At 36.0% G+C, this 14857-nt stretch overlaps 1 protein-coding gene across 2 annotated transcripts in view; it reads right to left on the reverse strand.

Annotated features, from left to right (window-relative positions):
• Positions 1-3653: 3653 nt before the first annotated feature.
• Positions 3654-14857, reverse strand: part of LOC121314481 (rho GTPase-activating protein 28-like) — a 56811-nt gene continuing 45607 nt past the window's right edge. Inside the window, exons 9-15 of one of the 2 annotated variants that reach the window (XM_041247808.1) lie at positions 13884-14043; positions 11828-11910; positions 10683-10880; positions 10307-10447; positions 9687-9814; positions 9103-9164; positions 3654-7757 (exon numbers count right to left, since the gene is read on the reverse strand). In XM_041247808.1, the coding sequence (XP_041103742.1) occupies positions 7666-7757; positions 9103-9164; positions 9687-9814; positions 10307-10447; positions 10683-10880; positions 11828-11910; positions 13884-14043 (864 nt within the window). In that variant the 3' untranslated portion in view covers positions 3654-7665. Of the gene's footprint in view, positions 7758-9102; positions 9168-9686; positions 9815-10306; positions 10448-10682; positions 10881-11827; positions 11911-13883; positions 14044-14857 lie in introns of both variants that reach the window. The other variant, XM_041247807.1, reaches the window with a different exon arrangement.

The following is a 14857-nucleotide window of genomic DNA, read 5'->3' on the forward strand; positions in this document are numbered from 1 at the left end:
TTTTAAAGTAAAGCGCTTGCTGTGTTTGGATGTGCAGTATGGTTTTTAACAAAAATAAATATTTTAAAAACATTATTTTGTAGGTATAATTTATGTTTATGCAGAGTTAAAATCACTACTTGCCAAATGTTTATTTCCTTTCAAAAATATTGTGTCATATCATACTGTGGCGTAAGCAAATATAAGCGTTTATTCTATGCAGGCTCAAGTTCAACTAAGTTATTATTTTCACTGTAAAATGCTTGGTTGTTTTTTTTTTAAATAAATGTTATGGGGAAGTGCGTACAAACACGTATTGATACAGAGAATACTGTTTTGACGTTTTAATCAAGTCTACGTGTGGGAATACCTAAACCTGTTTTAATATATAAAGAAAACGTATACGATTTTAGTGAAAGGTGGTGTTTTAAGAGATAGATCATCTGAGAAACGCACAAAACGATTGGCTTCCTATACATACTTTCATAGGGACATACCAAGAAACACGCCGACTTCATATATATGGACGAGAATACACACACCTGTATATGAATGGTGAATTAGAGTGCAGTACTTACAGATCGATGCTTGTGATGTGGTCTGGTTTAGTTTTTGGTATATTTTATATTTGAAAAATAAATTGTCTAAGATTTTACGCCTTTTAGGGGTGGGCCTGGGCAGTATACATTATAGGGGGGAGGGGTTTGTGACTTGACAGCTGTAATAATCTAGTTGCATATAAAAAATAAAAATAAATAAAAAAAATCTTAATGCTTAATTGTTTCTGATAGTCGTAACTAAATATACAGAATATCGTATGTATTTCTCTTTCGCTAATATTTGTACAAAGAAAACCTGTAATGTAAATATCCAGCGATTACAAACTTAAAATGACAACTGTGATGATGGTTTAAACTGGGAATGTTAAATAATAGATATTGTCATATTATTTAAAAAGTGTTATTATAACGATTTAACACACATATAATGCACATAAAAATAACTCGCACGACAAAGTCTTTTTAGTAGCTTAAAGTTAACCGCTATTATTAACTAAAATACAACGATACAGTAAAAAGTGTTTTTAATATTATAACAATGTGTTTTCAGTTTTAACCACATATAACGTAGCTTTAATAAAGATCCTGACAACATGTTTAAAAGTAAAACAATTTTCTGAATTAAAGTTTAGCGACAGAAAATGGAGACGGCTTAACCTTGCCATTAAAATTCTAAAATTCACGCGTGCGCAGAAAGGCTAAAAAAGGCAAACGCTGATTTATTTCACGGCTAACTTATTTTCCGTGACACCGCTAATGTTTCGGTACGACTCGAAACACCTGGTGTGGACAGGTAAACAGACACGGTACCGATACAGTTAAGGTAATATTCTGAAGCACCTGCATGTATTGCTTTACAGTTTAAATACTATAAACAGCTTTTCATTTACAGTGAACAGTACGTTTATCATGGCTACACCCAACACTGTCGATTTAAACATACATGAATGTGGACAAGGTATATCGCAGCTGTATCGGTACTGTACTGGTACTGAAAAGTGAGTTATGGCAGAAAGTGGTTTTGTACCAGTATATTCTATACCGAAACAAACTGTACTAGTATTGTATTGATACAAGTGTGAACAGGGCTTTTTCTGGTCGATCCCCATTTAGTCGCTGCCTCTGTTGATCAGTGGAACCCGCTGCATCACAGGCGGTTCAAAAATGTAGGGTTGTGGCGTCTGTTCCCTAAAATTAATTGTGTCTTTGACGTCATCTTCGATGTTTTCAGAGGGATTCGCCATGTGCGTTTACATTTCCTTACGTACCTTCCAGTTTTATTCCGGCCAGCATGATTTTCGAGTGGGTGTGGCCATACACCACACAAAATCCATCATATATTTGTAGTTTATTAATAACCGCATAAAAATGGTTTTATTTCTATTGATGAAATCTATACATAAATATATTGGTGTGTTTGACCTGAAAGATACACTTTAATAGGTCGTTTTATGTAAAATGATAAGCAGGATGGAAAATACAAAGCTCCATTATTAAAAGGAGCTTTGATGGTGGCAGCTGAAAACGTAATGATTTTTCCCAACAAGGACAAAGGAATTGTCCATTTCCAAAAATACTTTGAAAGACCATGTTAGGCTATGGCAGAGAATGTTAAAGATCATGCATTTTCACTCGCAGTTGACAGAAATACTTATATTAATGATATTGTAAAACTGTGTGGAAGCTCAATATTGTGTTGGTGACCAATTAAGAGAGGAGTTAAATACAATAATACCAGTGGTTGGAACAACTTGTGGACTGGATTGTGATAGGAGATCACCCAATATAACTGGTGCACGGAAAGGCTTTGTTAATTTTGGAACATCCTTTGATGCGATTTCATTGTATAATTCACCAAGAAGCTCTATGCAAAGATTGCAGGGCACGATCTACAACCGGTAATGGATCTTGTGATAAAGATAGTTAACTTTATCAGTGCAAAGGCATTACACCACAGGCAGTTTCAAGAGCCACTGCAAGAAATGGATAATCAACATGGAGATCTGTTACTCCACAGTAATGTTAGGTGGGTAAGTCGTGGAAATTTCCTTGCACATTTCATAAACTGTTTGGCAGATATTAAACTGTTCCTGGCTGAAAAACTGCAGCACACACCCTGAATTAGAGGATCCAAACTGTTGGTCAGAATCTGGCTGATAGCACAGAACACATGAACAACCTAAACAACAGTACGCAGAGCCTTAGTAAAACTGAAAATTCTGTACCAATAACTTTCCAACGGAAACTTCATGTTTTGCAAGGATATTTTCAACGTTTTAAATCATGTTTTGACCAAGCCACGCACCAGACCTAAACCCTGACTACTAGAAGCTCAGTAAGTACCAGCAGCATCTGGCTGAGAAATATGAACAGAAATCTGAAGCAAACATGGTTGTGGTTTCATCATGATGTGGGGGTGTTTTAGTAGTTCAGGGACTGTAGACATGTGATTTTGAAGCGTGATTGAATGCAGCCATGTATCAAAACGTTCTGCAAAGTACAACAATACCATCTGCTCGTAGGCCAATTGCCAGACAGTTTATCTTCCAACAAAACAACGACCCAAAGCATATGGCTAAGTCAACTCTGGAATTCCGAAGACTACGAAGATAAAAGCTCTGGACTGGCCTTTGCAATCACCAGATCTAAATCTAATAGATATGCTTTGGACTGATCTGAAAAAGCTTATGTCTGAGCTGAAGGAAATATGCAAGACAGAATGACAGATTTCACCACAAAATGTAACATACTGGTTAATAATTATCACAAATGTCTGAAAGCTGTAATAAAAGCAAAAGGAGGACATGCAAAATACTAAAGAAGTGGTGCCACTAAATTTGTCATGATAGATTATTTGTTAAATTACTAGAAATTGTGTATTTTTCTTTTTGTTTTATTACGAAAAAAAAAGTGTTTAAAGTTTACCAAATGCTTGTCCTTAATCAGTTCCTTGAATTATGCTATAATAAGACTAGGGTGCCAATACTTTTGACTGTGACTGTAGCTGCTACAGTACATGGTTCTAAGTGAGGAATACCGGTCATGTATTTCCTTCTGTGGTGCTGTATGTTTCTGCTCCCAATGTGTGAGAGAGGGAGGCGCGAGCACAGAATAAGAGAATGCCAAGTGTTTGGGAGTTCTTTAGTTTTTTAATGTTTCTGAGTACCCCAGGAATGCACGTCTAATACACTTTTAACGGAGTTGAGATTCAGGGATAAAGTATGCATCAAGACTGGAAGTGTGTGAAGTTTTCAAGGAATCTTCAGGGCACTCTCTTATTGGTAGATTAGGAACAAAATGATGCTTTGAAACTGAATCTACCAAGATACTAACCCTGGGTATCGCTGCCGTGCAACCTTGGCCAGCACAATTCATGGATGATTCCAGTTGAGACCGTAATAGAGAAGATTTGGACAAAGTGACACAATGTAGCATACAGCATTGTAGAAGATGAATGATACAACTTGAGACCTCTGGAGACTTTTCACAGTGTTGTAGAATGGATGGAGTTGAGATTTAATGTGAAGTATACATGAATTTACTGTTCTTGCCCATGAAAATGGTCTGCTGCAGCTTTCATAAATAAAATGGGTCTTGTAACAAAAAATGCAGTTTTGTAATAAAAAAAAGGTCACATGCTCACACTACACTGTTGGTCAGCCTTTACACACACTACAAATAGTGATCAAAACAAAAGCATAGTAATATAAAACATGTTTTTTAATACTGTATATATTTTAAAACAATGTTAAGTACAATATACATTTTTACAAATGCATTATGTGTAGTGTTTATTGACTGCAATGCAAAACATTTTTTTCATGGTATACAAACCATAACTTTTCTTTTTACCTCAACCCAGTAGCACGACTGACAAATACACTTTATACAGTCACACCACAAGTCTTTTATCACTAGTATGATAACACATTAGCTTGTCTGAATTTGGATTTCCTTCATTTTGGTTCAGGCCTTTTAAAAAATAAATGCAGTTGATTGAAACATAGTAAAAAAAAAAAAAATAACAAAATAAAAATTCACATAAATGAGTCAGAAAAACAAGTGCAACAAATCCTCAACACCATAGACTGAATACATTATTATATAAAATGTAAATAAAGCCAATGTAGTTTACACAGGAATACAGCAGTAAGAGTCCTACAGACACCATACTGTAATTGGTGGAGGGGCAACAAACAGCATTTCAATTTGGCCACTCCCAGGCAATAAAAAATGTATTCTTCATAAAATATGAAATGTAATTGTTATTGATGTTTTTATTTTTTAATGTTCAATTTGTCAAAAAACCTTTTAAAATGACATACAACATTAGACCCGATCATTAGAGGTGGCTTAATGTGAACTGTGTCTCTGTGGTATTGGATTGATGAACAAATGTTTCCGGGCATATTAAATGCAATGCAAAACAGAAGCATCACGGGATTTGTCAGAAAGTGCAATAGTTCTGATTTTAATCAGATGCAAAGCATTATGGGTAAGGGTATTGATGATGTGATGTGATTCAGTGCTTGAAATGGAAAAAAAAAAGTGGCGGTACTCACAGTACTCTCAGGCTCCCTGTCCAGCTCTCTCTCTCTCGGACTCCCTTTCCATCTCTACGTCTGTCTCCCTGTCCAGCTCTCTCTCAGGCACCCTGTCCAGCTGTCTTCCCTCCCACCCTGTCCAGCTCTCTCTGACTCCTTCCATCTCTATGTCTGTCTCCCTGTTCAGCTCTCTCTCAGGCACCCTGTCCAGCTGTCTTTCGCTCCCTCCCTGTCCAGCTCATCTCGTCAAATCTGTACTGCGTCTAATCGCGACTTGACCTGGACCATTCAAAATAAATCCCCCCACAGTTTTGCAATACACTCTGGGAGTTGCAGTTGTTTTGCAATATACTCTGGGAGTTGCAGTTGTTTTGTAATGCACTCTGGGAGTTGCAGTTGTTTTGTAATGCACTCTGGGAGTTGCAGTCTTTGCTCTGCTGTGACGTAAACCTTGCAGCTGCTGCTGGGACAACAAAATAACAACTACAAAGTCACATAAATGCAGCTGATAGTTTGGAAAAGAATTCAGGCAGACAGTCAGAGATAAGGACCAAAGTGCTGCTCAAACATTTGAAATTCAGAAGTAGCGGTACTCCGTAGCAGTGAGTACCACCCCATTTCAAGCACTGCTGTAATTACAGTGGCCTCTGTTTACCTTAGGCAGGCCTAAACCTCTGACTGGGCGATTCGCAGTGGTGTGTCCTAAATTCACAGTAGTTTCCCCATAAAGTATTATATCTGTTATAGATAATCGCCCAAATGTTCCACAAAACAACATTGTCACTTCCGCTCTACTTCTGTAGGGAGATCACTAGAGTCAAATATTTAGCCATAATCTGTAAAACTGTAAAGGCCTCAAGAGAAAGCACTTAATGCAAACAGTCAAATATGAACCAGGTCAATTCATGAACACAATGGGTGAGGGAGGGGGGAGGTATTTATTTAATCCTGTTTATAATCAATTATAAAAATATATCTTTTTTCTTATGTATAATCATCATATATTGGCTTAAAATAGGTGATCAGATTGAAATAAATTAATTTGCCAACAGCAATGCCCCAATTTCCTTCCAAACAAGATCAACTCAGAGGTCCCATTACTAATGTTAAATGACCAGTTTCAAACTCTTTTCATTACACGCCTCCTGTTAAGGTGAGTGGCTAGCTTAGCTCTTTCAGTGACATGCAGTGGTTCCTGTCCCCAATCCTGGTCCTCTAAAAACTGAAAACATAAAAAAAAAAAAACTCAACGGCTTTATGTCCACTGTTAAAATAAAAAACAGTTCATTCTCCCTGAGGACTACTGTAATGTAGCATTTAGCGTATGCACCTTTTTGATCTTAAAGGTCCTAAATGTAATCTGGATCATGCCTTTGGTAGAAAACTGACTATCTGTCAAAAAATGGCTGTGGGGAGATAAATCATGCAGCCTCACAGAACCTGCTGTAGAGGGCTTAAGACTTAATCCTTCAACTCTGACACTGAATGGTACTGACCTAACAAACTAGTAAACACACCTGCCAAATTTAGTGTTGCACAAAGCTGTAAATTAACAAGGCTTCCTGTGACAGTAATTGCCGAGTATAAATATTTCCAGCACAGACGCAAATAGTTTAGAACAGTATATATGATGTAGCACACTGTGATTAGGACAGAATGTGCAACCTGGCCTGACCTGAACTGGGTTTTTTCTTTTTAAAAGCCCACTGTCCTACAAAAGGCCATTAAAAAGCTAAAACGACCTGCATTTCACACTTGGCAATGGTGCTGGACGTTGTTTGAAAGCAACAGAAGAAATGCAACACTACAGTACAGTAATACATATAATTCAGAGCTTTTACAGGTAGTTGGAGATACCTGTTAAAATGACTATAAGTGACAGACAGGACAGTAAATCGTTTAACAAAAGCTGTGCAAGAGCAGTGGTGTACAATTCTTTTTTTTCTTTAGTGTTGGGAATACGTATTTCAGTTTAATGTTCTCAAGCTCTTAAATTAATGTTATTTACAATGAAGTTACTTGTGAAAAAAAAGGTCTCCATCAGAAAATACAACAAAAACATTGGATAAGTGTTATAAATATTGCATGTACATCTTTTTACATCCATGTTTATTTTGCATTGTCAGTGAAAAGGCTTCCAGGCATTTTTTCATACAGGTATCCCCTACAATTAGGAAGTAAAAACAGCAGACGTAATGGCTATAACTGGCAAACTGATTTGGCATTGACTGGATTTCATGACTTTATCTAAGTTTTCTTTTGGCTATATTTTGAAAACTACTCCAAGTAGAATACACAATTATGTCATGCAAGCAGTAGTTCAAATCCATATACATTCCACAGGCTGGCTCAAGCACAGTCATATATATATATATATATAGATGGACTCCTGTTTCCCAACCTTTAAATGTCTGCAGGAGATACTGACCATCTGTCTGTGGCAAAAATATCCTTTAGAAACAGGTGGTGTATCCAAACCAGCATCTGTTTAGTTGCCTTCATCTCAAATCCACCAGTATGAGATCCAGACATTCCTATAGGTGTAGTAACCAGCGCTTTCTTAATGACATTTCCATAAAGCTTCATGTTGTTTTGGGCTTTAAAATCCATTGACATTGAGGATTCACATGGTATAAATCTAGGAGGTACGTTTCTGGATCCAGGCATCGCTCACCTGCAATTACATGAAATCTGTAAGGTTTTCAGTGTTAAACCTGCCTATTCAGTGGAGGCAAGATTACTGACGGCACTGATTAAAAACAGTTTTGCGTTTTTAATGAGTCCCAATGGAAATCTACAGTATTTTGTTTTTAAATTTGCAAAGAGAAACATGTATTTTCTGCAAATAACTTGTTCAATTCTGCGGAAAAATAGTCTTCGAGTATTAATAAATAACAAAAAGTAAGTCACAGTTAGGTTAAGTAAGCAATAACCCACCACAGTTAGACACAGGCCTATCTGACACATGTCTGGTGCGTTGTTGCGCTTATAAAATGGTTCTAAGTTTATTTTATGAAAAGAAAACAAAAAACAATGGCATTTTAAAGTTTCAATTAAGTTTTGATTAATGTATCCTTTTTTTAAATAGTTTAAATACTCTGTCTTTAGGTGCTACAAATGAAATTTCTTAAATTTCTTTATATATCAAGATTATTATTTTTTTATTTATTTTTTACAGTTTGTAAAACTAAAAATGGAACTGCTTATTTGCATGTTTTATAAGTAACACGCTGTCTATGTCTCTTCTCAACATGAGTTTAAGTTCTCTAGAATCTTCCAGACAGTCAGTGAGGCAGACACATCAGTCAACCTGAACAAAACTGCTCACTGCATTTTAATACACACTGATGTCTGCAATTACCGTTATGTATTCCAATTTTTATACCATATTCTTTAAAATATGAACCTAGTTTTTCTTTTTTTTTTTTTTTTTTTTGGTCATACGCTGTCCCTTCGTTGTTAAGATCCAAAAAACGATCTCCATCATAAATTTAGACCCTGCAGTTCGGCGGAATTTGGCACTTTACAGATTTTTAGATTTTAAAGAAAATAAATCCAAGGAAAGAAACATTTTTTTGGTATGTATTGAAAAGGCTGATTCTGTGCATTTTTCCATGTTCACAGAATCGCGTTTTTCTAGAGGGACTAATTAGCAAAAATGTTTTTTCTACTTGATATAGTCTCTTATATGTCAAGGATTGTATTTCAGATCCTGCTCAGGTATAGCACGTTATACTTGAAAACATAACAAAAACAGAACAGCGCAATTGACATTGAAGAGGTTTGTGAAAATATAATGACTAAAACAATTGTACTATTTTCAAAAAATACATTTTTTTAACTTAAAACTTAAAATAGTGTGCTATTTTGTTACATTGTCACATACATTTTGTTAAGACAGTCAAAGAAAAAAGTTAGCCAGTATTGAAACTCAAATACCGAAAGCAGATCAACCGCAAGTGGTTAACGCTAATGCTTGTGTTACATATAACTGAAAATGAATGGGAACTTAGGCTTACCTATATTTCCACCAACTTCATAGAGATACTGTTTCTGTCTTCTAACTGAGCCCTGGGACCCACTGCTGAAAACCAACAATAAACACACACTGTTAAGATAAGTTATACAGGCTGTTTTAAATAGACAGACTTTTTAAAAATGTAACTAATGAGCCGCTATGGTCAATTTTTATTATCACCTAGAATTTTAGGATTGATAAAAAAATAAAAAAAGAAACCTATATGAACACAATTTAGATATTTTATTTAACATCATGTAATCAAAGAAATTACAAAATGATATTGCAAAAGTCTACCAGAAGCCACAGTATTTCATATTAGATTATTAAATGTCACATTAGTTTTTCGTTAAGTACTGTGCATGGAAAACTACACAAAGCGGTATGTAATTCAATATGTTAACATAACATTATTTATTTAGCAGGTTCCACTCAACTTTACGACTACATCTACATCTTTTTAAACATGGTCCAACAACAACCAAGAACTAATAGCATTAAGACAAGGCTCAAGCACAACCACCATGTTGTACTGCGATTTCAAAAACAAAACAAAATCATTAATCAATACCCCCTTGCACCCACCTGTTTTCACAGTCAAATCGAGCAATAACGTCCATGGCTTTTGTCTCGTTATCAAGTTGGATCGCCATGGAAACCTTGGCATGTCGGGGAGCGTGAACCCGTATCACTCCTCGAGGTATGTCACAGAGCTGTTGGCACAATGAAGAGAACTATAATTTCCGAAGCAATTGTAAGAACAAAAGCAGCAGAAACCTCACCAATCACTTAATGAAATTTCTTAGAAAACTGAAACTTACTTTGATTATACAGCACATTACTCAAACAATGCTACAAAGTCTAGAATTAATGTTAAATTAATGTTAAAAAGTAATTTGCAGATGTCAGCATTTGATTAGGTTTTTGCAGAATTAAATAATCACGGGACAGAGGTTAGCGAAATCATGTTAAAAAACAAAAAAACAGTTTGTGTTTTCTCTAGGGAATAAAAGGCTTTAGAAAGAGCACATGGAAGTACAGTGATCTTATTAATATAATGTTGTCTTTGCGAATGACTCCTCATATATAGGTAGTCAACAAAAACAAACAATAAAAACGAATCCAGCAGAAGTCTGTGGACAGTTTTCTTCTTAAAATTCTTAGCTTGTTCACATGTGAAGTATAGAAATGATAAGACAGCATACCTCGCTCCTCTCAGTTTTTTCTCTTTCTGGGTTCCAGAAGGGTCTCAACAGTTTTTTTTTACTTTTGTCAGAAGCTTGGTGTCTCTTGTTCATAGCCGCTTCGTTCATTTTTCTAACATGAGAGATCATAAAGTATGGCACCTGGAGAAAAATTCACAAGAAACTAGAAGGAGAGCTCTGGGAATAGAACTGTCAAAAAGAACATTTGGCAAGAGCACCCCAAATCCACACAATATAAGTTAACCAAAAACTAGTTAATTAAAATTATTAATTTGTAGATTGAAGTTGTATTTAAGGGCTGTCTAATTTAATTGATAGCAATCTCATTTCACACTAAATGTGCAGGTCCGATAAGTATGTGTTTTTCAGTACTCACTGTCCACAGAATGTCCTGGTACTTCACAAGCAATCGCACCACATGTGCTGCACCGGCTGCAGCCTGCATTTCCTGCAGGTTGACAGTTTTGCCTTTGCACATGAAGAGGTTCGGGGCAACGATCATGGACACATTCCATAAGCTCATTCTGTTCTTCTCCTCGTTATCCACCACTTTACTGAGGAACTCTAACAAAGCCTGAAAAGGAGAAGAAACTCAAATTTAGCATTTATCAGTTCACTTTTCCACTGAATTGCAAAACAAAATTCCTTCATTTTTTTATTAGCTAGAAACATCAGAACTTCAGCATCGATTATGAGTTGGTATTGACAGTAAGTAATATCAGCATTAAAAATAAATACGATGGTTATATACTAGAATGTGCAACTATCTTAGTAGTGCTAAAATGTAATACTAACCAATATATCAACTAATCTCTAGGAAGGTTAGCCGCTCACATGGCTTCAAACAAAGTGGTCCGCAGGCGGCTCAGGATTTAAAAATGTGGACTTCATAACAGATCATGAATGCAAATGCGGACTACGAATTGTTGGAAAAAATGTACACTAAGGAGGATAGTGGTTTAGATTTGAATCGTATTCGAATGGTGATTTTTCTAATCAAAAAATGTACTTTAAATGTTCTTACAACTAGATATAAAAAATTGAAGGAATTTAATTAAAAATGTAAAAACTATTTCATATTATATGTCCTAGGTGAAAGCACGGCTTTTACCATACTGACACCTGTGCTGTCACGATGTCTTTGGTCTGCTTTAATATGTATGTTTTCTAGATTTACTTTCCTATGTTTTTAGTATGGTATTGAACCATGGTACAGCACGGAGGCTGGTCGTGAACTAGCAAACTTTACACCGCAAGCAAACCCCTTAACCACAATGCAAAAGAGCCAAACTCCTCTTGTATTTGTGGTCATAGCGCTTTTAATCTCATCGCTAGTCAGAATCTGTACACATGTAAACTTACAGATAAGACCAAGGTGTTTGTTGGGAATAGCAAAATAACACAATAATGTGAAGACTGCAAAACATTGGCACGGACAGGCTTTAAGCAGGATAATTGGCTATTGCCTTGTAGTTTAATTCATGTACTGAAGATAAAATTCTGTTCCACGTGGAAGTGTACCTTAAGCGTGTCCCTGTTGGGTTCAGGCAGCAACATGATAAGGAGATGCAAAGCTTGTAGCTGCAGCTTGGATGGAGAGATATCTGAAAATAACAGCAATGTTAGAAAGGAATTTAGCAGTGCAAAAAGATAACTTAAAAGCATCATCCAGGCTCACTGGCAGCTTATCAGTGTTAATGCTGCAAAGCAAAAAAAAATTACATTTAAAAAAAAAAAAAAAAAAAAAAAAAAAAAAAAAATCTAAAGAGTACAGAGGCCAACGAATCAAAAGGAGAATCAGCTGCTTGAAAAGGTAATATCTGACACGATTCACTTCATGGTGGAAGCTGGCACGGTTCGTTTGCAATTTGGTTTCCAGAAAGCCTTTCAAAATTGAAATTAAATTAGCAAGGGCTTTTTTTCTTTTTGAAGATCAAGTTACATATTAGATGTAAATTCAGAGCACACTTAAGTACTGAAACACTTTGTTTATGATTGCATTGTCTTTTTCAATTCCTCACATCCTGTGTAAGTGAATACATGTCCATGGAGTATAAGGACCTAGACTGCAGCTACTGAACCACTGCAGTGTAGTGAGAGAATCAAGCAATGTCTGGTACACAGGCAATATCCTAGGTTGCTAGACTCCTGCACTGCTCAGTAACACACACACACACATATATATATATATATATATATATATATATATATATATATATATATATATATATAATTTAACAATATACAGGTTCAAGCTTTAAAGGTTTGTTGGCACTAGTTGGTTCCTAAACAATGTAACATATCAGTGTAATTCTAACACTTTGGCTTATACCTTCTTTAATGTTTAAAGAGATAAAGGATCAGTATGGAAGTTTAATTACATTACTTTTGGGATCAATTGAGTTTACAGCTGCTACCCCTGCTAGAAGGACCAACATATGTGAAAAAGATGTAGCTACAGTTGCAGACAAAAGTATTGGCCCCCTACACTTATATAAGATAATTCAACAAAACATGTTCACTACAAGCATGTAGTGAACATTAGCCACTAATTAATACGACAAAGACCAAAATATACCATTTCAGATACTTTACCAAACAACTTACTTAAACAATTTAAAATATTTGTTCATTAAAAAAGTCTGTAAAAATGTAAGAGAATTAAAAAATATATTCATTGATTGAAAACCATTACGCAGTAACTATACAGCATTATAAAGTCAGTAGCCAGATAAAGAGTTAATTTTTCCAACATCTGTTAAAGAAGACCATTTTGGCAACACAGCAGATGACAGTCACGAGAAAGGAGTCACATTTAAGGAAAGCACATTGTAGCAAACTACAACAAAGGAAATGGCTACTGAACAGTATCGAAGAAATCTGGGAAACCAACATCTAGGGTCTAGGTCGGCCAGGGTGCCCTCGGCTCACCGCGCACCAGCGACCCCCGTAGTCTGGCCGGTCGCCTGTGGGCTTGCCTGTTAGCTGCCCGGGAGCTGCGTTGTCCTCCTACGCTGTAGCTCCTGGGCGGCTGCATGGTGAATCCGCAGTGTGTAAAGAAGCGGTCGGATGACGGCACACGCTTCGGAGGACAGCGTGTGTTCATCTTCGCCGCTCCCGAGTCAGCACAGGGGTGGTAGCGGTGAGCCGAGCATAAAGAAATAACAACTGGCCATTTCAAATTGGGAGAAAATAAAAAAATAATTGGCAACAACTAAATTAAAAAAAAAAAAAAAAAAGAAAGAAAAAAAACTGTCTAAAATTTGCCAACAAATATGAACAGGAATCTGAAGCACTCTTCAACAAAATTCTCTATTCCAATGATACTAAAAAATAACTTTATGAACAATACTTTAAATTAATAAAGTTTTTTTTTTTTTTTTTTTTTTTTTTTAAATCGATTATTTGTTAAATTACTATAAATTCTGTATTTTTCTTTTTGTTTTAATAAAAAGTGGTTCAAGTTTAATAAATGCTTGTCCTTAATCTGTTACTTTGAATTATGACATAAGCATGAGGTGCAAATACTTTTGTCTCCGACTAAGTGTCCCAGATATGTTAGTTATAGCTTACTCACTTTCCACTGCGATAAAGGCTGGGAGATACTCCACAGTTAGCAAGGGATATGGCAGCTCTCTAATAAACATCTTCAGCAGCCCAGCTGCATCATTGTGCCTCACTTGCTCCCAGTCAAAAGTGTCTTCATAGAACTTTGCTTCCAGCTCTTGACGGAGATTCTGTGGTCATAAAGGCATGCATTCAGAACATGCTCAATGTTGCACCTATATTGCTTTGAAACAGGAGCATGACGCATTTAAAAGAACAATACATTATATTCCTCTCCATGACAGCATTTGTAATAATTAATGTATATATTGTACTGTAAAACTCTTTATTTCGGGTCTACTTTGCCTTGAATCAATCACCATTGTGGGGACCCTTCTTTACTAGATCCTGATATGTAAGGTAAACTGACACCAGGAACTAAATCACAGCCATGTGTAAATGGAAGCTGTTATAACCAAGATAAATGTAATATTTTAAAGGAGCTTGGAACTTGGGTGGTGGTAGTAGTGTTGGTAGTGATGGTGGTGGGGGGGGGTTAGTACTTGGCCTCACCATAATAGAGTATAAGAGATGTGAGAAAATTAAACCTGAATCTATTTAGCTGCAGCTCCCTGTCACTTGGTTGTGATGTTCCAGGGAGTTTTGGCTCTGCAGACTACCATGCCTGAAGCATTCAAACAGCACTGCTGCAGTCTAGGAGATGTTTATGTTACCACCCAGCATATCAAAGGGACAATCACACAATGACTAAGAGGTTTAATCAGATCAAGATGGATGGTACCTAGAGCAAAGGTCTGAAGATAAAATCAATAGTTTATAAACAATATAATTTGGGGCAAAACATTAGCAGTGAACGCTGTAGGGTCAGTAAGGCTATAATAATAAATATATAGCAAAGAAAATCAAAACAAAAAGAGGAAACCTGGAGATTAAAATAATATAAAATTTGTTTAAACAGAAAAATGGAAAGAATGCTTTTTTGTT

Source organism: Polyodon spathula, chromosome 4, assembly GCF_017654505.1.
Source record: "Polyodon spathula isolate WHYD16114869_AA chromosome 4, ASM1765450v1, whole genome shotgun sequence".
In the NCBI taxonomy this organism is placed as follows: Eukaryota; Metazoa; Chordata; class Actinopteri; order Acipenseriformes; family Polyodontidae; genus Polyodon; species Polyodon spathula.